Genomic DNA, 25,352 nt, shown 5'->3' with positions numbered 1-25,352 from the left:
CCAGAAATGTTTTATCTCTTTAAAACAAAAATTAATGTAATTGCTTGATTTTGCATTAAATATTCACTTGTCCCAATTTTTTATTTGTTCATAGAGTTGTAAATTATGAGAACATCAATAAAAATGACTACTATACTATTAGCAAAAAGGCAATAACACACATTTATAATGACAACATTGAATTTATCGAAATCAATCGATGGGAACAGGAATATCTATATCACAGAGAACTCATTAAGATTCCCATATTTTCACTTTTCCGGAAATGGAAGGCTTTTAATGTGTGGAAGAAGAATGTGCGTTCTAAGAAAATCAATGGATGTCGAAAATCTCTACAAAAAAATTTGTTCATTGTTAATCATGTATGTATTTATTAATCACATTTTAAAAGAATTACTCACAGAAAAACAACATGTTGATATAGACTGTCTCTGAAATGGGATATTTTATCTTTTTAAGAGAATTCACTATTTTCATCCTATCATCATTCAAGAGTCTGGTGGCCTAGTACATTTAACTACGGTTGCAAAATGCAAACGCATGAGAGTTGTAAGGTCCTCTTTAATTAGAAGCAGCCTCAGACGTTTGGATTCATGACCCCCTTTTGTTGTTGATCGAAAAAGTTGTATATCCTTTTGAGCAGAGTGGGCTGGCAACCCCTATCACTTCCTCTCATGTTTGAGACACTGGACTTTATGTTCCAAGATAATTTGGGGGTTTGTTTTCATGGGCCAATATCTCCCAATGTTTCAGATGTTTTCCTCTATCATGGATTCAGACAGTAAGGGAAAATTTAATATTTACTTTGGAGGATGGGGTAATTATGGGAACAGTAACTGTTAAAGGGTGTGTGGCCATATTTAAAATCTCTACCCACTCACCAAATTTCAACTTGCGTTCGTTTTCTACTTGGCCCCTGAGATGAACTGGAATCACATTAGTATCACACGCAGTATACTGGGTCCTTAGCTATCTATTTCTATGATGCTGAGTCACTACCTTTTCGAATCAGAATCCCCAAGTGTACTTTTTACTGGTCATTTCCTTCACTTTGCATATGGTCATCTGAAAGATTGTTATCAAGATGTCAGTCATACAATAAAGGAACATTAAAGGAATGTGGCTAATGAAGATATCATTGCAAAACAAATATGTAAGCTGTACCATCTCAGGTCATCCATTCCATTAAGCATTCTGAGTTGTGAAAAATATTTTACTCCTTCTTGATATTAAACTCAGCCCCTAAACCTCTCATTTGATAAAAGATCCATCAATCATTTGAACCTGTTTTACTAGATTTTTACCACTTTTCGTCCTTTACCATGTCTTAGTCACTGTACATTTCATACATTTGTTATTAAGTATGTAAAATTGTTCTTCGTGAATTTGTCTCCAAAGTTACCTCCATCAATCCTTAAGGCTTGTTCTCTTGTTTCGTGTACGGAGAATTGTCATTCTCTCTGTCCACCATTCATACCAACGGTGTTTTGGCCTTGATAGTATCTTCTCTTAAATGTAGCCCTAGCAGATTAAAGGTTATCATCTTTTAAATCTTAGATTGACCTTAATAACAGACCCATTGTGTTGGCTTAAATATCTATTAAATGTTCTCATTACCCACATATTTACCACTAGTCTTATAATTGGTTAATATGGGGGGCCGGCAAGAGGAGGATAGGTTGAAGGAAAAGTTGGAGCTGTCTTCAAAATTTTTATTTTTGTGATTTTTTTTTTTTTTAGTAATCAACCAATCAATCAATATTATTCATGTACTATACAACTCACCCATTTAAAGTACACTATTTAATAGTTTTACTATATTCACAGAATTGATCAATCATTACCACAGTAAATTTTACAATATTTCTATCACTCCAAAAAGAAACCCCATTAGCAGTCACTCCCCATTTCTGCCTAACTCTCCCCCACTCCCACCCCAGCTCTAGGCAACCACTGGTCTACTTTTTGTCTCTATAATTTGCATACTCTGTACATTTTATATAAATGGAACCATACAATACATGCTTCTATGTGAGTGGCTTTTTTCACTTAGCATAATGTTTTCAAGATTCATCTATGTTGTAGTATAGCATTTCTTTTTAACTGGCTAATAATATTCCATTGTATGGATATATGTATTTTATTTCTTTATCAATCTATTGATGGATATTTGGGTTGCTTCTACTTTCTGGATATTATGAATAATGCAGCTATGAATATTCGTGTACAAGTTTTTGCTGTACATATGTTTTAATTTCTCTTGGGTCTATACCTAGGAGTGGAATTGATGGGTCATCAATAACTCTATGTTTAACCTTTTGAGGAACTGCAAAACAGTTTTCCAAAGCTGCTGCACAATTTTACATTTCCACCAATGGCATATGAGTGCTTCAGTTTCTTCATATTACCATTATATCTGTCTTTTTCATTATAGTCATTCCTGCTGGTTGTGAAGTGGTATCTCATGATTTTGATTTATATTTCCCTGATGGCTAATGATAGTGAACATCTTTTTATGTACTTATTGGCCATTTGTATATCTTATCTGGAGAACTGCTTATTCAGATAATTTGCCCATTTTTAAATTCAGATAATTTGCCCATTTTACTATTAAGTTATGAGTTCTTTATATGTTCTGGATAAAAGTCTCTAATCAAATATATGATTTGCAAGAATTTCCTCCCATTTTGTGGGTTGTCTTTTCATTTTCTTGATCGTATCCTCTGAAGCACAAAAGTTCCGAATTTTGATGATATTCGTATTATCCATTTTTTTCTTCGGCTGCTTGTGCTTTTGGTGTAATGTCTAAAAACAAACAAACAAACAAACAAAAACAGTTGCCTAGTCCAAGGTCACAAAGATTTACCCCAAAGTTTTCTTCTAACAGTTTTATAGTTTTAGCTCTAACACATTTAGGTCTTTTTTTTTTTTAATGTTTATAGTGATTTTAATCATAATAGTAAAACTAAAAAAGGCCAAAATCAAAAAGCAGGGAAAGGCAAACCCTAGGTTTGAATTTCCCATTTTTACAAATTCTGCCATATTTCAACTACCCAGCAAGGGAGATACTATTCTTTTTTTTTTTTTCTTGTTTTTTTTTCTTTATAAATCCCAGTGTGTGTTCACCACCCAGAGTCAGTTCTCCTTCCATCACCATATATTTGATCCCCCTTACCCTCATCTCCCTCCCCCAACCCCTCTTACCCTCTGGTAACCACTAAACTATTGTCTGTGTCTATGAGTTTTTGTTTCTCATTTGTTTGTCTTGTTCTTTTGTTGTTTTTGGTTTATATACCACATATCAGTGAAACCATAGGGTTCTCTGCTTTTTCTGTCTGACTTATTTCGCTTAGCATGATACTCTCAAGATCCACCCATGTTGTCACAAATGTTCCTATGTCATCGTTCCTTAATGCCGAATAGTATTCCATTGTGTATATATACCACAACTTCTTTGTCCATTCATCTATCGAAGGACATTTTGGTTGTTTCCATGTCTTGGTCACCATAAACAAAGCTGCAATGAACATTGGAGCACATGTGTCTTTATGTATAAATGTTTTCAGATTTTTTGGGTAGATACCCAGGAGAGGGATTGCTGGGTCATATGGTAATTCTATTTGTAGTTTTTTTGAGGAACCTCCACACTGCCTTCCATAGCGGCTGCACCAGTCTGCATTCCCACCAACAGTGTATGAGGGTTCCTTTTTCTCCACAGCCTCTCCAACACTTGTTACTATTTGTCTTGTTGATGATAGCCATTCTGACTGGGGTGAGGCGATATCTCATTGTGGTTTTTATTTGCATTTCTCTGATGGTTAGTGATGTTGAGCATTTTTTCATGTTTATTTGCCATTTGTAAGTCCTCTTTGGAGAAATGTCTCTTCAGGTCCTCTGCCCATTTTTCAGTTGGGTTGTTTGTTTTTTTGGTGTTGAGCTTCATGAGTTCCTTGTATATTTTGGATATTAGCCCCTTATCGGAGGTACTGTTTGCAAAAATCTTCTCCCATTCAGTTGGTTGCCTCTTTATTTTGTCGATGGTTTCTTTTGCTGTGCAGAAGCTTTTAAGTTTCATATAGTCCCATTCGTTTATTTTAGCTTTTACTTCCCTTGCCTTTAGAGTCAAATTCATAAATAGCTCTTTGAACCCAAGGTCCATAAGTTTACTACCCATGTTTTCTTCTATGTAGTATATTGTTTCAGGTCTTATGCTTAAGTCTTTGATTCATTTTGAACTAATTTTCGTACATGGTGACAGATAGCAGTCCAGTTTTATTCTTTTGCATGTGGCTTTCCAATTCTGCCAGCACCATTTATTGAAGAGGCTGTCTTTTCTCCATTGTATGTTTTTTGCTTCTTTGTCTAAATTTATCTGTCCATATTTATGTGGTTTTATTTCTGAGTTCTCAATTCTATCCCATTGGTCTATGTGTCTGTTTTTCTGCCAATACTATGCTGTTTTGATTATTGTTGCCCTGTAGTACAAGCTAAAGTCAGGGAGTGTGATGCCTCAGGCACTGTTCTTTTTTCTTATGATTGCTTTGGCTATTTGGGGTCGCTTGTGGTTCCAAATAAATCTGATGATTTTTTTGTTCTATTTCTTTAAAAAATGCCATTAGGATATTGAAGGGGATTGCATTAAATCTGTATATTGCTTTGGGTAATGTGGCCATTTTAACTATGTTAATTCTTCCAATCCATGAGCACAAATGTCTTTCCATTTCTTTGTGTCTTCTTCAATTTCTTTTTAAAAATGTCTTACAGTTTTTAGCATATAGGTCTTTCATATCCTTGGTTAAGTTTATTCCTAGATATTTTATCCTTTTGGGTGCAATTGCAAAAGGAACTGTTTTTTTATTTCTTTTTCTGAGATTTCATCGTTAGTATATACGAAAGCCATGGACTTTTGTACGTTGATTTTGTAGCTGGCAACTTTACTGTATTTGTTGATTGTTTCTAATAGCTTTTGGTGGAGTCTTTAAGGTTTTCTATATATACCATCATGTCATCTTCAAAGAGTGACAATTTAAGTTCTTCATTCCCAATTTGGATACCGTTTCTTTCTTTCTGTTGCCTGATTGCTCTGGCGAGGACTTCCAACATTATGTTGAAAAGCAGAGGTGATAGGAGACAGCCCTGTTGTCTTCCTGAACGTAGAGCAAAAGACTTCAGTTTTTCACCGTTAATTATGAGATTAGCTGAGGCTTTGTCATGTATGGCCTTTATTATGTTAAGGTATTTTCCTTCTATACCTATTTTAGTAAGTGTTTTAATCATAAATGGATGTAGTATCTTGTCAAATGCTTTTTCTGCATCAATTGATATAATCATATGATTTTTGTCCTTTATTTTGTTTATGTGATGTATCACATTGATGGATTTGCGAATGTTGAACGATCCTTGTGCCCCGGGGATGAACCCCACCACTTGCTCATGATGAATAATCTTTTTAATGCATTGTTGCATTCGATTTGCTAGAATTTTGTTTAGGATTTTTGCATCTGTATTCATCAGAGATAGTGGTCTGTAGTTTTCTTTTTTTGTGTTGTCCTTACCACGTTTTTGGTATCAGGGTAATGTTGGCCTCATAAAATGAGTTAGGGAGTACTGTCTCTTCTTCAACTTTTTGGAAAAGTTTGAGCAGGATTGGTATTAGTTCCTCTTTGAAGGTTTGGTAGAATTCACTAGTGAAGCCATCTGGTCCCAGACTTTTGCTTTTGGGAAGGTTTTGGATGATTGATTCAATTTCGTTACTGGTGATCGGTCTGTTCAGATTTTCCAGTTCTTCATGGTTCAGCCTTGGAAGGCTATATGTTTCTCAGAACTTGTCCATTTCTTCTAGGTTATTGAATTTGGTGGCAGATAGTCCTTCATAGTATTCTTGCATGATTCTTTGTATTTCTGTGGTGTCCGTGATAACTTCCCCTTTTTCATTTCTGGTTTTGTTAATTAGTGTCTTCTCTCCTTTTATCTTAGTGAGTCTAGCCAAGGGTTTGTCAATTTTGTTAATCTTTTCAAAGAACCAGCTCTTTGTCACATTAATTTTTCTATTGTCTTTTTGTTCTGTATTTCATTTAGTTCTGCTCTGATTTTTGTTATTTCCTTTCTTCTGCTGACCTTGGGTTTCACTTGTTCTTCTTTTTCTAATTCTTTAATGTATAACGTGAGGCTATTAATGTGGGATTTTTCTTGTTTCTTGAGATAGACCTGTAATGATATAAATTTCCCTCTTAAAACTACTTTCGCTGCATCCCAAAAATTTTGGTAGGATGTATTTTCATTGTCATTTGTTTCTATGTATCTTTTGATCTCTCCTCTAATTTCTTCTTTGACCCGGTCATTCTTTAAAAGTATGTTGTTTAATCTCCATGTGTTTATGTTTTTACCTGCTTTTCTTTTTGCAGTCGATATCCAATTTCAGAGACTTGTGATCAGAGAATATGGTTGGTATGATTTCAATCTTCTTAAATTTGCCGAGGTTAATTTTATGTCCCAATATATGGTCTATCCATGAGAATGTTCCATGTACACTAGGAAAAAATGAATATCCTGATGTTTTAGAATGATGTGCTCTATATATGTCAATTATGTCCATTTCATCTAATGTGTCATTTAGGGCTATTTCATTATTTATTTTCTGTTTGCATGATTTATCCATAGCTGTCAATGATGTAGTTAGGGTTCCTAGTATAATTGTGTTTTGGTCAATTTCTCCCTTTAGTTCTGTTAGTAGTTGCTTGGTATATTTCGGTGCTCCCTGATTGGGGGCATAAATATTGATGACTGTTATGTCTTCTTGTTGTATAGTCCTCTTTACCATGATGAAATATCCATCTTTGTCTCTTGTTACCTTTTTCACCCTGAAGTCTGTTTCATCTGATATCATTATGGCTACACCTGATTTTCTCTGGATACCATTTGCTTGGAGTGTCAATTTCCACCCTTTCACTTTGAGTCTTCCAAAGTTCCCTCCCCTTTGCTGGAACCAGCCGGGTTGCAAATCTGTGTCTGTGGACCACAGCTCTCAGAACTGCAAATATTCTGTTCTTTTGATCTGACACTGCTACTGTTCCGTCTCTAGCACTGGGCAGGTGGGGGCAGGGCAAGCCTTGGGAGGGTACGGAGGGGACAGCTAGTCTCAATCCCTAAAGCTTCCGTTCTCTGCGGCAGTGATTGCTTAAACCACCATTTTCAGTCTTCTCCCCTCAGTCTTTTCTCCAAGGTCTCTGCCGTGAGCATTGGGTTCATCTATGTTATATGCTGTCCCCTCAGCCCTGTGGGCCATAAATGGAGCCCCAGCAGTCCGAGTTCTTCCCTCTCTCACAGCTGCAGTAGTTCCGGGATGCAGAGAGCTCGGAGCACTGAGCTAGGTCTGTGTCCTGTGCCTGCGCGGCTCTGTCTCTGCACTTCTCCCTTCTTTCCTCCCCCGCTCCCGTGATTCGCCCACCTTTAGGTGAATTCAGTAGTGAGATTCTTCGTCTTGCCTGTCTGCTGTGCAGGAAGTCCTTTGTGGAGTTATAGTTTTTCAATTTGTTGTAAATTCCAGTGGAGATTTCCAGAGGCTCACTTCACACCACCATTTTGATGACCAAGATTTTTCTTTTTCTTAAAGAGGTCCCTTTAACATTTGTATAATACTGGTTTGGTGGTCATAAACTCCTTCAGCTTTCTCTTGTCTAGGCATCTCTTTATCTGTCCTTTGATTCTAAATGACAGCCTTACTGGATAGAGTAATCTTGGCTGTAGGTCCTTGCTTTTTTTTTTTATCACTTAGAATATTTCCTGCCAATTCCTTCTGGCCTGCAAAATTTCTGTTGAGAAATAAACTGATAGTCTTATGGGAGCTCCCTTGTAGGTAACTAACTGCTTTTCTCTTGTTGCTTTTGAGATTCTTTCTTTGTCTTTTACCTTTGGAACTTTAATTATGATGTGTGTTGGTGGGCCTCTTTGGGTTCATCTTGTTTTGGACTCTGTGCTTCCTGGTCTTGTATGTCTACTTCTTTCACCAAGTTAGGGAAGTTTTCTGTCATTATTTATTCAAATAGGTTTTCAATTTCTTGCTCTCTCTCTTCTCCTGGTACTTCTGTAATGCAAATGTTTGGTATGCTTGATGTTATCCCAGAGGCTCCTCATTTTTTTTAAATTGGGAAATATTGGGGAACAGTGTGTTTTTCTAGGACCCATAAGCTCCAAGTCAAATCATTGTTTTCAATCTAGTTGTGGAATCATTGTTTTCAATCTAGTTGTGGAGAGCGCAGCTCACTGGCCCATGTGGAAATGGAACTAGTGATGTTGATGCAATGAGCAGTGTGCTCTAACCAACTGAGCCAACCAGCGCCCCTCTCCTCATTTTTAAATTTTTTTTCTTTTTGCTGTTCTGTTTGAGTGTTTACTGCTATCTTACCTTCTAAATCACTGATTCAATTGTCTGCTTCATCTTATCTACTGTTGATTCCTTCTAATGTATTCATTTCAGTTACTATATTCTTTGTTTCTGATTTTTTTATGCTGTTTATCTCCATTTTTATGTTTCCTATCTCTTTGTTGATATTTTCCCTGAGATCATGGAACATTTTTATAACCAGTGTTTTGAATGCTGCATCTGGTAGATTGCTTGTCTCCATTTTGTTTAGTTCTTTTTCGGAAACTTTGTTTTGTTTTTTTATTTGGGAAGTGTTTCTTTGTCTCCTTATTTTGGCTGCTTCCCTGGGTTTGATTCTACATAATATGTAGGGCTTCTCTGTCTTTCAGTTTTAGTAAGACGGCATTATGTACCGTGTTTCCCTCAGATTAAGACCTAACCGGAAAATAAGCCCTAGCATGATTTTTCAGTATGACATTCCCTGAACATAAGCCCTAATACATCTTTTGGAGCAAAAATTAATATGAGACCTGGTCTTATTTTCGGGGAAACATGGTAGTAGATGTCCTGCACATGCAGCTCTTCTGCATTTATCTTCCAAAGTTAAGTGTTTCCCCATAGGCTTTCTGACTCAGTCACCAACTCCTAGATGAATAACATTGATTTTACATCTCTGAAGTATTGGCACTAATTTCAATGCAACTGGCAAAAAACTCAACTTAAATGAGCTTCAACAACAACAACAAAGAAAAGCTCATATAATAAGGAAATATAAGGGGTGAATACCTTTATGCATGTCTGATTACAGAAGTTCAAATGATATCTTGTCATCTTTATTTTTTCCTCTTTCCATCTTTCAGTTCTATATATCTATGTCTGTTTCATTCTCTATTGGGCTCTTAAAATGAACACCACCTGCCGCTATAGTTACTGCTGGCTCTTTTAATGAAAAGAGAGTATCTCTTGCTGGAGATGCTGGGGAGAACATTTATTGACTCAGCTTGGCCACATGCTCAATCCTGAACCAATCACTGCACAGCTAGGAGTACTGATAAGCCAGGCCTAGATATATATGTGCCTATTCTTCATTCCTCTGATGAAGAAAGAAAGGAGTCAGCCTTACCAAAACCATGTAATGAGTTTCTCCAAAGAAAGAGGGATTCTATCACCAGAAGAATTGTAGGTAGGTCAGAGAAAGTGTCCTGGGCAGCAAAAATTATAGCTACCTCAATTTTTTACATATTGAAACCCACCATTAAAATGACAATCCTGCTGATAATGTAAAAGAATGCTTAATCTTTATCCCCTTCAATGTTTACTGTTGATATAACAGCCCAAGAATGAACCACCTAATGCAGATCCATCTGAAATTTGCTAACAGCAGAAACAACAAAGGGGGCTGGGGACAAAACACCTTCAATCTCTCTTATTTTCACAATAGCTTTCACATTTGTCCTTTATGCTGACAACCAGATATTGAGGTTAAGCTAAAGCAAAATGTTAGATACAATTTTCTAAGACATTACTTTAGCTTAACCTAAACATCTGGTTGTCAGCATAAAGGACAAATATGAAAGCTGTTGTGAAAATAAGAGAGATGAAAGGTGTTTGTAAATATAAAATATAAAAATTTCTTATATTTTTTCTTCGAAAAAAATTCCCCACTGTCTAACTCTCACTTTTTGGCAGACCATCAATGTCAGTTATGCTCTCCACCTGGATCCTTACTATTTTTCCCTTCACTGAATAGAACTTGTGTTTTTGCTTCAAGGACTTTCTCCAGAGTACTGCACACTGCCTTGCTTTCACTGCTCCATTTGATTACATTCTCATCCTAGTCCTGTTAGTTTTTTCAGTTTCTCATTTCAATTCATGGACTTAGCCTCTAAACTTTTGCTTCTTTTTTATTATGCAAATTCCCCCATGAGATGAACCTTAAGGACTATGTGACTTCCTAGGTATTTTCTCACAAATCTCTCTTCATTTAGGACTCTACTAATTACAATTTCCCTTTATTTGTACTTAGAATAAATGCACTAAATGTTGGTTTGAATAACTGTTGTTTGTCCTGTTTTGGAAACTCCTAGAAAAGTATATACATAAAACCAGTGTCACATACAAATAAATTAATGTTGTTTATTTATATAATGTAACGGCTCCTCCTTTGATCAGATTAGCAGTCAGACAGAATGGCCTTAAAACATTCTTAGAACATGTCCCTTCAAAGCCAACAGCCTAGAACTCTGAATTATGATGGTGGCATAGAGAAAGATTAAGATTATATAACAGAATTTCACATATATTTACACTCATTCTCCCAGCTCACATTGCAAAATAGGTTTTTTAATAGTGACTGAATTTTCTTTTTCTAAATTTTTTTCTTTAAGTGTGTTTTTCCAGGCCCCATCAGCTCCAAGTCAAGTAGTTGTTTCAATCTAGTTGTGGAGGGCGCAGCTCATAGTGGCCCATGTGGGGATCAAACCAGCAACCTTGCTAACAATACCACACTCTAACCAACGGAGCTAACCGGACGCCCCCTTTTAAAAAAATCTTTATTAAATTTATTGGGGTGACACTGGTTAGAAAAATTATGTAGGTTTCAAGTGTACATTTCTATAATACATCATCTATATATTACATTCTGTGTCCACCATTCATAGTCAGTTTTCAGCAACATTTTATCCACTGAAAATTTCATTTGTCTTTGGTCTATGTCACAAACTCTTAGATCAATACATGGGCCCCTCCATTATCATGGTGACTAGACATTGTAAAGTCTTAAAGGTAACACAAAGAATCTTTTTGTGGCCATTGGACAAACCTAGTGAAATTTAAGATTTGCCGAGTCCTCTGTTACTTGCCCTCAATTTCATAGCAAAAAGACATGTATTCAAAATAAAAAGAAATAAATTTAGACAAATCTGCTAATTCAAAGAATACTTTTAGAACAAAATTTTAGAAGTGTTCCTGTTTAATATATGCACTTGTATTTGTAGCTAAATTAACATATAAAGCTATTTATTTTTCTTAAGTATCCTTGCTTTCCAAGTATCTTTATACATTTAAAAGACAGGTGTTTGTTGTTTTTTTTAACTAAATGATGATATATTCATCTTTTGATTCAGTATTTGCGGCCAGCTCTTCTTAAAATAAATGACCTGTGTTATCAATTGAGTTTTATGAGACTTTGTTATATTGAAAAAGGTCACACCTTCACCCTGCAAGAATTTAAGGCTGTACAAACCATACGGCTAGAAGAGGTAAGGAATTTTGTCTATACGTTCTAAGATTTTTTTTTCCCTATCATTGCTACTTTGGTATCATTAATTATACATGTCATCAATGTGTAGGTGACTGAGCTCCTGGAAGAGTTTCGAAATGAGGCTAAAGATGTGGTTGGGAAAGCTTGCCGCCTTTCTCTGAATGCTGCTGGATTTACTCCTGATGACCAGACGTATAAGGGTAGGAAAGGGGAGAAAAACTTTAATAGATCAGAAGTGGTGGCTTTCTAATTAACTCTTTTTATTTTACTTTTCTTAAGTTTAAATGGTTACCCTATTTTTCAATTCTTCCAAACTTGCTCGATAGATTATAAATTCAATGCATATTATAAAGGGGGAGAAATAGTAAATGGTGCATTTTCCTTGAATTACCTCTGCTTGTGTGTAGTATTTTTAAACTGGTTACAGAACCTTTATTTCACAAGTATTTTATAGTGGACTCAGAGCCTCGATGCTTAAAGGTATGTCCAACTTACTAGTACAAACAATAGGTTTGTTAAAATAAAAGCACTTGATAGATCTCAGGATTGGCCCCATCTGGCATGGACTCTAAAGAATAACTAAAATGCAGGTGGAAAAGGGAAGGAGGTGGCATGGCACACAGAACAAATCCTGTTAAAGAGAATGTTAATAAACTGTGTACTGTCTTTTGTTGAATTGAAATCCTTTGATGTGAAATTATTTTGGTTAACTGGACCATTTTCTGAAGTTTAAAATATCTCATGAACAAAAGTATTGTGTTATTTTTGAATTTTATTTGTCTTTTAATCCATATTGGGGGGAAAAGTGGAATTTTTACACAAGAATTCTTGTGTCTTTTGCTGTTCTTAGATTATGGTAAAGTGCGAGACAGTGGAGGTCTCCTTGACATGACTGCTTATGCAGAGTCTGAGAAAATGACATACACAGAGCAAGCCAGCAAAAGGAATCATTGCATGAGGCTCACATGGTAAATGACTATTCTTTCTTTTAAGAAAAATTAGTGCTTCCATCTTTCTCAAGTTTCATTAAAAGTTAAAGCCTTTATCATAGGATTCACTAATAGTGATGAGGGATGAAGAGGATGTGGTAATCTGAATGCCTGCCTCAGAAGCCTGCACTCCTCCAACTGCCTCCCGCCCCCGCCCCAGCAAAGCAGCTGCTGGTAGTGGGGAGCTGGTAGAGAGTGGAGGCCATATCTCAAGACCAAGAACTCCTCTTTGATCTCTAAGTCTTTGTTTCCCACTAGCCCAGCCTGTATACCGTACAACATCAGGCACACAAAGATTTGTACACAGCTGCATTGCCACACAAAGGCAGTCTCCCTAAGGCAGGTTTTGCAAATGGGGACCAAGGAGGAAAGTCTCTTTTCCAGGGCCTCACCAGGGGACTCTCCCTCATTAGGGTTAGCTCTGCCATCTGCTTACCCAACTGGGTCTTAACATTATTCCAGAGTTTGAGTTTGATTTCATGTCATTCTAAAGCCTCAATACTGCAAATAACTCTTGCAAACAAAAGCACCAAAGCATTATCTGAAATGTATGTGGCACTATAAAATACTGATTATTGTTACTCAGTGCTCACTAACTTAGTCCAACTTTTACACCTGTTTAATAAATGTTAATTGGTGCACCGGTTTATATATGATATTAATATGTTAATAATGTCTGTGTCACAACAGAAGTCAGTGAAGCAGCCCCTGAGACTACCATCATAAGCCTAAAGGTACTAGAAGCCCTTTGGGCTCCACTTACACAGAATAAACAGTCGTTCTAAATGCCTTGCTGACTCAGCCTGCATTCTAAGCACTCAAGTAAGGACACACAAAACTTGCATCTTTGGGTTAGCAATTGCCATCAAACAACATTTATCCAATATCTCATAGTTCACACATTTACCTTTAGAATGTAAGTTATCGATGTGTATTTACTGATTTCTTCTTTAAAACATCTTAAAAAAAAATCTTATGGCCTTTTTGCCTAGATGAGTTAGGTGCTTTTTCCATACCAAATATATTGCTCATTAACATGCTATTGAACACCTAGCTAAATTGACGCTATATATTTGTGTTTTAAAATGAAGAATGTCCAAAAACAACTCTTTTGGACCATACATCTCTGATATTGTAATGTAAATGAAAATTAAAAGAGAAATGATAGTTTAAAATGTAAATACTTGCTTTAGAGCTACTTTCAAACATATACAGTGAATATAGAAAACTAAAGCTGTATTTTCTTTTCTTTTCAAGCTTTATTCGTCTAAATGACTACCTAATTGAGAACACAATGCATGTCCTAACAGTGAATTCTGTTAACACTCTTTTGAATCATCTCACTGACAAGCTGAAACGAACACCTTCAGTAGATGTCATTCAGAAATGGATTACTGAAGAGAAGCCTGAAGTCACTGATAAAAAGGTACATTCAAACGAAACTAAGAAAATTCATTGGTTAGCATTTATTGAATGCTTACTAGGCACTATGGATTATGCTATTTTCTGTGTGCTGAAGAAAATAGGGGAACGGTTTAAAGGATTTCACAGCATAATGAGAGCCTACTGTGTGCAGATGGAATGGCAGAATGAAAATCAGCATACCAACAAATATCTAATAATAGAGAAAGCATCCATTGTGCTGAATGTTGCTGTCTCTCTCATAGGAATTTGCTAAAGGTTATTCATGTGTTCATTTGACAAAATATTTCTTAAGTACCTACTCTATCATTGGGTGGACCAATCCCTACCTTAGGTATTGGGCACATAGTGATGAAAAGCATAGACAGGATCCTTGTCCCCAAGAAGCTTCTAGTTTGGGGTCATCGTGGGCAGGAACTGGCAGAGAGAAGCAGTGGAGGTGGTATAAATGAGAGACAAGCAATGGTTTAGAGGGGAGAAGAAGCAAATCATGGGAGCAAACCTTTGTGCTTTGAGTGGATAACCTTGGGAGGAATTTGATCTTCGAGACACCGAGTAATTTGAATTGTTTGAAATGTAGTAGTATAAATTTGACTGGGTAGTCGCATCCCATATAACTAAGAGAGAAATCATATTATCTCATATCCACGTTTCCCAATAAACTTTCCCCAACTCTATCCTGCCTCATAACTTCCTACCTCCACATTCCAACTTCCTCCCTAGGAAACTCAACTATGCAGTTTCAAGGGTGGATGATGCTCTTTGCTATAGTTTCCTTTTCTCCAAAAGTTGAATTTTAGTTGTACACTCCTTTTCATTACTTCCTCTCCGCCCCTGTTCTCAATTCTTCCTTTTTCTAAATACTGTCACATTTTTAAAGTAACATTTATTTTTCCAATTATAAAAATAATACACGCTTAGTGCAGAAAATTTGAAAAACACAGGAATATACAAAGATAAATCATCCTCTGCTATCCAAAGTTAACTATTTCCGAGGGGGAAAAGAGTACCAAACTTTACTTACTGATTTATCACCTGCTTTTCCGCTTAGCAATACTTTATGAAAAGTATCCCAAATCAATATGAATTTTTTCACATAATATTCTCACATAGAAATGTACTATACATCTTGGAAATAATTTTCTACTACTGATCACTTTCTCACTACTCTACATAACGCTACAAAGGACATCCTTGTCTATACAGGTAACCCCCATATAACATGGTTGTTTGGTTTCTAAAATGCCATGTTATGCGAATCTGTGTTACATGACACAAAAAACTAGTATAAAAACGGGGGTTAGCTTCCAAAAATTTTTTAAAATATACTATTATATTTTTATAATTAAGAGAAATATCTTTATTATAAAAGCAATTTGCATCAAAAGTATCACATAATAATATGCACTAAATAATGTTTTCTTTGCCATCACTACTAAGCTTTTATTACGTTCTGTGTTGTTGTTCAGGGACTTCTCTAATTCTCAGACCATACTAGACTTGAAACCATGTTCTAGGATGTCGTGTTTTCCGATGGTTTTCCCCAATTCTTGAACCATTTTAGAGCGAAACCATGTTATAGAAGTGCCGTGTTATGCGGGGCTTACATGTACATTTTTCACACATCTCTGATTTTTTTTCCTCTTAGAAGAAATTCCTAGCTGTGGAATTGATGAGGGAGAAATATGCTCACTTGTTAAGGCTTTGACTGATACTGATGCATAACTCTTCAGAAAGTTTTGTGTCAATTTACAAACTTCCTAGCAACGTTTGAGAATGAGCTTTTACCCACATGCACACTAGATAGTATCATTCATTTTAATCTTTGTCAACCTGATGGATGTAATTAGTATATTACTGCTTTTTAATGTTAATCACCCTTTAATTGCTGCCCCAGTGCAGGAATAAGAGCATAGGTGTGATGATCAGAAAGATCTGGGTCTACCACTTACTAACCAGTGTGTCCTGGATGGAGGATGTTTCTTTTAAGAAATGTCAGATTATGCCCTTTGCATTTCTATTTATGTACTAATTATTATATTTAAGTACATTTCTCTTTATGTATTAATTATTAAATACATTTCTATTTATGTATTACTTATCTTATTAAAATATATCTCTATTGAGTTTATCAAGTATATTTCTATGTGAATATTACCAACCTTCTATCTGCTACATACATTACTAATATACTTTTCCAGTTTGTTGTTTGCCTTTTGTTTTGTTGATAGTGTTTTTTCAAGGAGAGAAGTTTTACATTGTTGTGTAGTTTTTCAATATCTAGCTTTATTGTTTAATTTCTATGGTAATATTCTTTGAAAGCCATGCCAACATTATAGAATCAACTAATTGTATATGCTTAAGTTTATGTGCCTCTTGTAATACAGAGGTCTCCTGTTTTATACCTTGCTACTTGTATAACATTGCAAATGTGCTTATTCTAGGGAATGGAAAAGCAGGAAGAAGATGAGTCTCTCATCCCCATGTTTCTCACAGAACTGATTTTGACAGTCCAGTCACTAGTCTTTGAGCCTTCTTTGGAAGATTTTCTGGTATGTGTTTCTTCATATAACATCTGTGTAGAAACACCTTTTTGGAAAATGAAGCAACTGTTTACTGTCAAATGATTGGCAGTGTTGCTGTTGTGGTCACTCCTCCAAAATGATCATAAGAAAAAGAGAAAGCATTATTCTGTGCACAGTGTTACATCTACATAAAAACCATCTAAAGTTTAGCACATTTTCTTTAACTTAAGACAGGTTAGGGACTTGGTAGGAATGTCATCAAGAGAACACATTCTATACGAAATTTGGAATTGATTATAGGCATCTCTCAATAAGAACCCAAGAAATCACTCTGTGTAAGTACCGTTTTGGAAATCTTTTTTAAGTATGCTACACCTGAGAAAATTTTTTGTTTTACTTATCTATTGCTGTGTAATAAGTTACCACAAATTTGGCAGTTTACAAAAACAGTCATTTATTATCTCACAGTTTCTGTGGGTCAGGAGTCTGGATACTGCTTAACACACCCTCTGCCTCAGGGCCTCTCCAGGCTGCCATTCAGGCATTGGCTGCGATGAGGTCTCCTCAGAGGCTCAACTAGAAAAGGATCCACTTCCAAGTTCCCTCAGGTTGTTGGAAAAATTCATCTCTATGCAGCTGTAGGACTGAATCCCTGTTTCCTTGAGCCATGTCAGCCAGGACCACCCTTAGATCCTAGAAACCACCTGTAGTTCCTTGCCATGTGGCCAACTCTATAAGCAGTTTACAATAGGGCCTTTGCTTCTTCAAGACCAGCTGGAGATTCTCCTTAAGGAAGGACCCAATCCCTCCTTTAAAAAGGGCTTTCACTTGATTCAGTCAGGTGTACCCAGCATAATCACCTTCTTGATTAACTCAAAGTCAACTAAATGATTTGGGACCTTAATTATATTTTCCAAATCCCTTCAACTTCCCATATAACCTAGTCATGGTAATGGCAGCCCATCCTATTCACAGGTTTCCCCTGCCACCATACTTAAAAGGAGAAGACTATACAGGGTGGTATACACCAGCGGGAGGGAATGTTGGGAACCATCTTAGAATTCTGCCTCCCACATTTGTGTACATGCATAGATCAGTAAACCAATCAGAGTCTGTGTTTTCTCTTGTTAGCTGGTATACCATGGCACAAAAACATTAGTAATCAGGCTCTCTAGAGTCTAGTTTTTGCTTTACAATTAATAAGCTCTTTGACCTTGGGAATCCACTTATCTCTCTGGCATTCAATTTATGCATCTATAAGATGAAAAGGCAGAAGAGTTTTAAGGTTTCTTCCAATAATAGCAGTCTATGATTCTGTAATTTATCAGATTACAGATAAATTAGGATGTTTACAAGGACAAGCAGACTGCTGAGGTCCCTGTGATTGGAGTCTCACTCAGACACTCCCACACAGAGAGGCACTGGACACTTATGTTTCTTTCTGGCCAGAAGATTCATGTCCTTCATATGGAAGACAGACGCCCTTGTGCAGCAGATGACACAAGAAGACTTTCCAACAGCAGCTGGCTATTCTCCTTTAGCCTCCAGGAACAGGCCTTGAAAACCTTGACACTCTCCCTGTTTCCTATTGTAGGACCCTACTCCCCACATGGGTATTTTTAATTCCTACATGTGAAGTTGTAGGCCAAGCTCTGGGCATAATCAGTATGTACATGTGTTCATACCACACATAAGGTTTTACTTCATGTAACACCAAATTAGTCAATAGCAGTATAAACAGGACTATCACACATAAATTTTCTAATTTTTCTATTATTTTGGTCATTAGTCTTAACATGTATCCTCATCTAGTTTTCATACACATATAAAGCTTAGTCTAAAGGAAAATTTTATATTTAAGTCTTGACATCTTACATTGTTCTTGCTTGAGTTACCTATAGCTTCCTAATGCTTGACCCAATATTTTTTTCAATTCTTTTCTTTCCTGTTGTGATTGACTCTATTTACTGCTTCCACCTCTAGAAACAAGACTCCCCACCTTGGTTTAATTTCTCTTGGTTTTACTCTTATGCTAACATTTTTTCCCTTTATGATCCTCATTCTCAGAGCCTATTTTTGTCTGACCTTTGACTACTACTACCGTGTTTCCCCCGAAAATAACACCTAGCCAGACAATCAGCTCTAATGCATCTTTTGGAGCAAAAATTAATATAAGACCCAGTATTATATTACAGTAGTACCTTGGTTTTTGAAGATCTCCATTGACAAACATTTTGGTTTATAAATGCCATGAACCTGGAAGTAAATGCTTCAGTTTTTGAACATGCCTCGGAAGTAGAACATGTCACGTGGCTTCTGCTGAGTGCAAGATCTTGAGGCCTAGCTGTCGGCTGTTTTCGAAGTTTCAGAACTTGAATGGTCTTCTGGAATGGATTACGTTCGAAAATCGAGCTACCACTGCATATTATATTATATTATATTAATTATATTATAGACCTGGTCTTATATTATAATAAAATAAGACCAGGTCTTATATTAATTTTTGCTCCAAAAGACTCAGTAGAGCTGATTGTCCAGCTAGGTCTTCTTTTCGGAGAAACATGGTATCTTGAAGGGGTCCCTCATCTTCACGTGCTATATACCTTTTGTGGGTCCTTATGTCTGTGCCCATTGTTCTACCATTGTAGTTACAATGGTAGCCCATTGTAACTACCACTTCTAGAATGGAGATTTATAAATATTCATTCAGTACTTTTCTTCTGAGTTCCAGACTCAGATCTGAAACTCTCCATGATTAACACCAACTCACCAAAATAAATTGAACTTACCATCTTCTTCCAAAATTTCCTCCTCCTTCTAGGTCTCCATCTTAAAGAAAGGCACTACCCAGATGCCCAAGTCAGCATTTGGGAGTCATCTGACTTTCTCCCTTACCTCTTTGCAATCAGGTCACTGAGTCCTGTGTGTTGACCTTTACTTGCACCTCCTCTCAATGGGAACTTCATTATGTCTCACCTGGCTTGGCTTAATCATCTATTCTGATCTGCCTGCCTCTTTTCCTTCTAATGCATTTTTTACATTGCTGACAGCAAGACTATTTCATAGGCAAATTTGATCATATCACTTCAAATTTAAATTTCTCCATTGCCTATAGTGACATTTTTCAAAGAATGCTCTGTGGGTTGTTGATAGGTATTCTAGGAGAAAGGGGGTTGTGATATGCATTTGCATATTAACAAATATGAAAAATCCTGGTTAGCAGATCCAGGGAAGAATCCTGTTTAACTTTGTATAACCCAAGGTTTCTTCCCCAAGTTACATGACGTTGGGATCCTTTTATCCTCAGGGTTGTCCCTGGTCACAATCTAGGGAGCTCGGGCCTATATGCTAACACTGGAACCCAATATCACGCACAGGCCTTTTACAAGGGGACCAACTGCATGGTCCTGTTTCTCCACACTTGGCACTTATGCTCCAGCACCTAAATTACTTAAGGTGCCCAAACCTGTCTGCCCCCCTCAGGCCTCTCACACAATGACGTCTAAGGTTTGTACTCCTGTCTTGTACACTTGACAAGCTTCTACTCAACTGTTAAGACTCATTTCAAGAAGTACCTTTTCTTGATCTCGTTTTCTCTAATTAGATTTTGTATTTATTATAAGTTATAAATTAGTTCATGCCCATTGAAGTGAATTTGAAAAAAAAAACAAAAAAGGTTATTAAAATCATCTTTAATTCCATGTGCCAGAAATAACCCTTTAATATTTTTATATTTTTTTCCAATCTTGCTTTACTGATATACCAACAGATCTAACTTTCCAGGAAATTTTGTATATACATTTTTAAAAATGGGATATTACACCAGTTTTATCGTTCTCTCTATCTCTGTCTCTCTCTTTAACTTAGCATTATATCATAAGATTTTTCCCGTGACATTAATCAATCTTAGGAGACACCATGTTGAAGGGGTGCCTAATTTTCCATTGTATAAATTTATCATAACTTAGCAATACTCCTATTTTTAAACACTTAGGTATTTCTCTCATCAGTTTTTATTGCAAGTAATGCTATAGTAAGTGTCCTTGTAAATGAATCTTTGCTTACATATCTAGTTTTTTCTTTTAGGATACATTTCTAGAATGGAAATTGCTGCTTAAAGAATATAAAATTTTAACCTAACCTTTAAACTTTCCCTATTTCTCTTAGGCATACTTTGGCTGGCCTTCCCTTATGACATTTCTGTGTTTTGTTCATACTTCAAATATACATACATCATAATGTGTTGTGGGTTTTTTTATCTGCCTCACTTTAAATTAGAAAATACATTTTCTGAAGACAGGGGCTGTGTCTTCTGATCTGTCATATACTAAAAATCAACACAATATCTGTCATGATTCAATGAGTTATTTATTTTAGCATTTCAGAAAATTCAAAAATATTCATAAGTATAACCATATATGTTTACATTTATGTTCATGTTTTGCTTTCTAACAGGATGGTATTTTGGGAGCAATTAATCATTTTCAGAACACTGTGTTATCAGTTCCTAATCTCGTGCCTGATACATATTTTGATGCTTTTACCAGCCCTTATATTAACAATAAACTTGAAGAAAAAACTTGTGGACTTGGCCCAAGCTTATCAGCAGTATTTGATGATGATAAGAATTTTCACACAATTATCCTTCAAATAAAGGTATATTTACTTTTATTGAAACTAATAGTAAAGAAATTAAGTAATATATTTTCTCCCTTTATTATCTTTAAATTTAACACTACTTAGTCTCTAAATAGTAAAGTATTGTTTTGTTTTGTTTTTTAAAAAGTCCCAGTAGACCAGAGCACTGACTACAGGAAAGGGAGTTAAAAGGGCATGATATTTCAGGTGATATCACTGCTGGGGTAGAAAATAGTTTAAAGCTGAAGAAGAGGCATTATTTGAACATTGGGTGGTGCAGGGAAAATGAAGCAACTGGTGAAAATTTAAGATTCTGCAGGACAAAAAAGAACCAAAAAAATCAGAGTGTATCCAACTCTTCCACCACCCAAAAAATAAAATAAAATCATCCACACATTGCTATACTGACAAAACAGAATACCTTGAATTATCTTGTAAATCACACCAAATCCATTAGCTGAAGAAATTAAAATACATTAAATATGCATAAAGCTATTATAAAGAGAAAACAAACTGAAGATTAAAACAGCTGATGAATATTCCTCCCCTTCCCCTCTAAAACCCACAAAACTAAAGCTACTACAAACTGAAGTAAATATCCTCAAACATTTCAATATATATAAAATCACATTGAATCCAAAATTAAAAATTAAAAATAGAAACTAAGGGGGGAAAAGACAGAATCATCTCAGAATGAAGACTAAATTACATGGTGTCTAAGGGAGAATAAACTCAAATTAAAATTGAATAATTAGTATAAAAGAATGATAGGAAAATATAATGAGTATAGAAGAAAGGAAAACAACCATGAAAATGGAAATAAAAGATATTAAGTTGATGCAAAAGTAATCGTGGTTTTTCAATTATTTTTAACCTTTTAAACCACAATTACTTTTGCACCAGCCTAATATAAATAAAAAGGTTCAGAGAGAAAATAATTGAAATAGAAGACAAGCAAAGAAGAAATCACATACGTGTAACTGGAGTCTCTGAAGGAGAAAACAAAACAAAGGGTAGAACTAACATTTATAACTATAGCCCAAGAATAGAAAACCTGAATCAACATGTTGAAAGGGCCTACAGTATACTTTGGAAAATTGACCTAGAACTATCAACTCTGAGATACATCTTCTTAAAACCATTAACTTTTAAAACTGCAGAAAAATTCCTTCAGGTCTCAAAGCAAAATGCCCAAACAACTTACAGAAGTAAGAGAATTAGACTAGCATTAGACTTCTCAAAATCAACACATAACGCAAGGCAATAATGGAAAAGCATTTTTTAATAAAAGTCAAGTGAAGAAAGTATGAATCAAGAAATTTATTTAGCCAAGCAAGTCCTCAAGTATCAAGGCTATAGAGAAATACAAGGCATTTGAAAATACAAGGACCTAAGGAATTGGGTACTCATCCAATCAGAAGATAACTGTGGCAATAAACAAAAACAACAACAACAAAAAACTGATCTTCCTGTTGCTGGTTTCTCATGTAAGAAACTTGGAAGTCTCCAGTCCATCCTAAAAACAAGTAAAAATTAGAACAGACTGAAAAATCAACAACTCTTTTTGGATCCGTGAGAAGTGAGGACAAAGGGCAAACCACAGGCCCCAAGACTGGAGAGACAAACAGGTGAATACAGGGAGTCATGGCTCTCGGCAAAAACTCATGAGCAGAACCACTGTGGGAACCAGTGCTGGGCAGGAAATCCTAGATTGTAATTGATGAATCGCTAGAGGCTCAGTATGAACATTCTAAAAGTTAAAAACCCTGGGAGATCCAGTCATGGTGTAGAGGGGCATAATATTGTGAGATTTATCTCCAGGAGCTCAACCAGGTTCCCATAGTAAATATTGGAGAAAAATCCCTTCATGCTTCCAGTAGGGAGAGGGGGAAAGGAACTATTTTGAAATATGCCAGAGCACTCTGTTCTTAACAAGGCCTGCCCTTAGGGGGAACTAGCCATCAGGGGAAACTCTTAACCAGAGCCTAAATATCTAAGCCTAACTGACCCGGGGCAAGAGAAATAACACAATTCCAGCCCACTCTAGCCATCCTGTCCCACTGAAGGAGAGAGAATAAAAACAGGAATATATATGAGGTTCACAGTCCAGAGGTTCACTAAAAGACAGACTTAAGCATAGGATTAAAGAATGTTTTCCCTCCCCCGACACCTCACCATTCCCTTTCTAGGACCTATTTACAGCAGTTCTTTTTACCCAGTACATCATGTCCAGCTATCACCAAAAAATTACAAGGCATACCAAATAGGAAAAAACAAACAAACCATAATTTGAAGATAGAGCAAGCATCACCACCAGACATGGGCAGGGATATTGGAAATACCAAGCCCAGAATTTAAAACCACTGTGATTCATATGCTAAAGGCTCTAGTGGATAACAGAAACAGTATGCAGTGTGGACAGTGTAACAGGTGGACAGTGTAAGCAGAGAGATGAAACCCTACGAAAGAACTGAAAAGAAATGCCAGAGGTTAAAAAAAAAAAATGAAAACTGACATTGATGGGATAATTAGTAGATTGGATACAGCTGAGGAAAGAGACTCTGAGCTAAAGGATCTATTAATAGAATCCATGAAAACCAAAAAGCAAAGAAAACAAAGGCTGAAAAAAACAGAACAAAATACCTAAGGATTGTGGGACAACTTTAAAAGGTATAACATATGCGCAATGGGAATCTATAAGATTCCAACTATATGACATTCTGGAAAAAGCAAAATTGTTGCTGTAGATTCAAAAGGTCTGCTTGCCTACACACTCAAGCCAAATGGCATATGAGCAGGAGTCTGCAGCAAAGAGGGTGAAGGTTTATTTAAGGAGTTGGCTCCAAGTCCAGAGACAGGTGAGCCAGTGCTCTCAAAAACCTGGCTCCCTGATGACCTCTAGTGGCTATAATATATGTATGGAAAACGTCATTAATCATGGTTGCTGTGGGCATTGGGGCCATGAGCTCTCGATTGGTCCCAGCTAAGGCGGAGGGCAATTGATCATGGCTCCAGGTCCTGGTGTCAGTCATGGCATTGTTCTGTCTAGTTTCCAGGGGATGTGATCTGTGGGGCCATTCTGCTTTCATGAGTCTGAACAGGAAACATAACTGAGGCCAAGGTGTTATCTTTGTTTGACTAAAACCTTACTCTAGTTTGAGGTTTGGTTATTGTGTCTTGGTCTTGGTTGATAGATCAGAAACTTTACTCTTAAGTGAGTTTGACGCTGACCAGAACACAATGTCCTCCTAAGGACTTAATGAATAAAAGGAGTGGGCATACCGTATATACACAGGTAGGAGGATCTGGGGAAAGAATGCGACTGAAGTACAGTTCCATCAGGCTACACAAAGCTAACTTGGATTAAAGCAAAATATATGCTAAAGAAATGAAGTTCTTGTGAAGTTACAAAACCAAGGAGACACTTAAAAGATCAGTGGTTGCCCAGGATGGGTAGAAGGGGATATGAATAGGCGGAACAGAGAGGCTATTTAGGATGATGAAAATACTCTGTGTGATTCCATAATGATGGATACATAACCATTATACATTTGTCCAGACCCTTAAAATGTACAAAACCAAGAGTGAACCATAGTGTAAACTACAGACTTTGGGTGAGAATGATTGGTCAGTGTAGGTTCATCAGTTGTAACAAATGTACCTCTCAGGTGGGGATGTTGTTAAGGGGATGGTGGTGGTGGGGGTGTGTGTATGTGTGTGAGCTGGAGGTACATGGGAAATCTCTGTACTTTCTTCTCAAATTTGCTGTGAACCTAAAACTGCTCTAAGAAACTAAATCTTAATTTTAAAAGACTGATGGTGAACATCTAATATATTTAATTGTAGATCTATCTAAGACTAAAACATAGGTAGAGACAAGGATAGGAGACTAGCATATAAATGTAGTATGTTCTAATGAAATAGAAATAATGCAACTTTAAAAACAAAAAGAAGGGAGAGCATAAGAGGAAAGTAGAATGTTTATTGATTGATTTTGAGATAAGTGAAAATTAAAGAATATCAGTAAAAACCAGCAACTTTATGTGAATCAGAGATTATTTCAAAATAAAAAAGGTTTCAAATCATATTTTTGACATGTTGATGCAGCTTTTCATTTATGGGGCTCCCATTGTTTCATTCTGTCACCTATATTG

The 25,352-nt window shown here is 36.2% G+C and overlaps 1 protein-coding gene across 1 annotated transcript in view; it reads left to right on the top strand.

The window, feature by feature from the left end:
- Positions 1-25,352, top strand: part of DNAH6 (dynein axonemal heavy chain 6) — a 248,391-nt gene that overhangs the window by 29,883 nt on the left and 193,156 nt on the right. The window contains exons 5-11 of the mRNA XM_081069736.1: positions 95-362; positions 11,488-11,622; positions 11,713-11,824; positions 12,475-12,592; positions 13,871-14,039; positions 16,480-16,587; positions 21,016-21,216. Of these exons, the coding sequence (XP_080925862.1) occupies positions 95-362; positions 11,488-11,622; positions 11,713-11,824; positions 12,475-12,592; positions 13,871-14,039; positions 16,480-16,587; positions 21,016-21,216 (1,111 nt within the window). The remainder of the gene's footprint in view (positions 1-94; positions 363-11,487; positions 11,623-11,712; positions 11,825-12,474; positions 12,593-13,870; positions 14,040-16,479; positions 16,588-21,015; positions 21,217-25,352) is intronic.

The sequence above is a fragment of the Rhinolophus hipposideros genome, assembly GCF_964194185.1.
Source record: "Rhinolophus hipposideros genome assembly, chromosome: 12".
Classification (NCBI taxonomy): Eukaryota; Metazoa; Chordata; class Mammalia; order Chiroptera; family Rhinolophidae; genus Rhinolophus; species Rhinolophus hipposideros.
The sequence above is the reverse complement of the archived record's forward strand: the minus strand, read 5'-3'. Positions and strand labels throughout refer to the sequence as shown.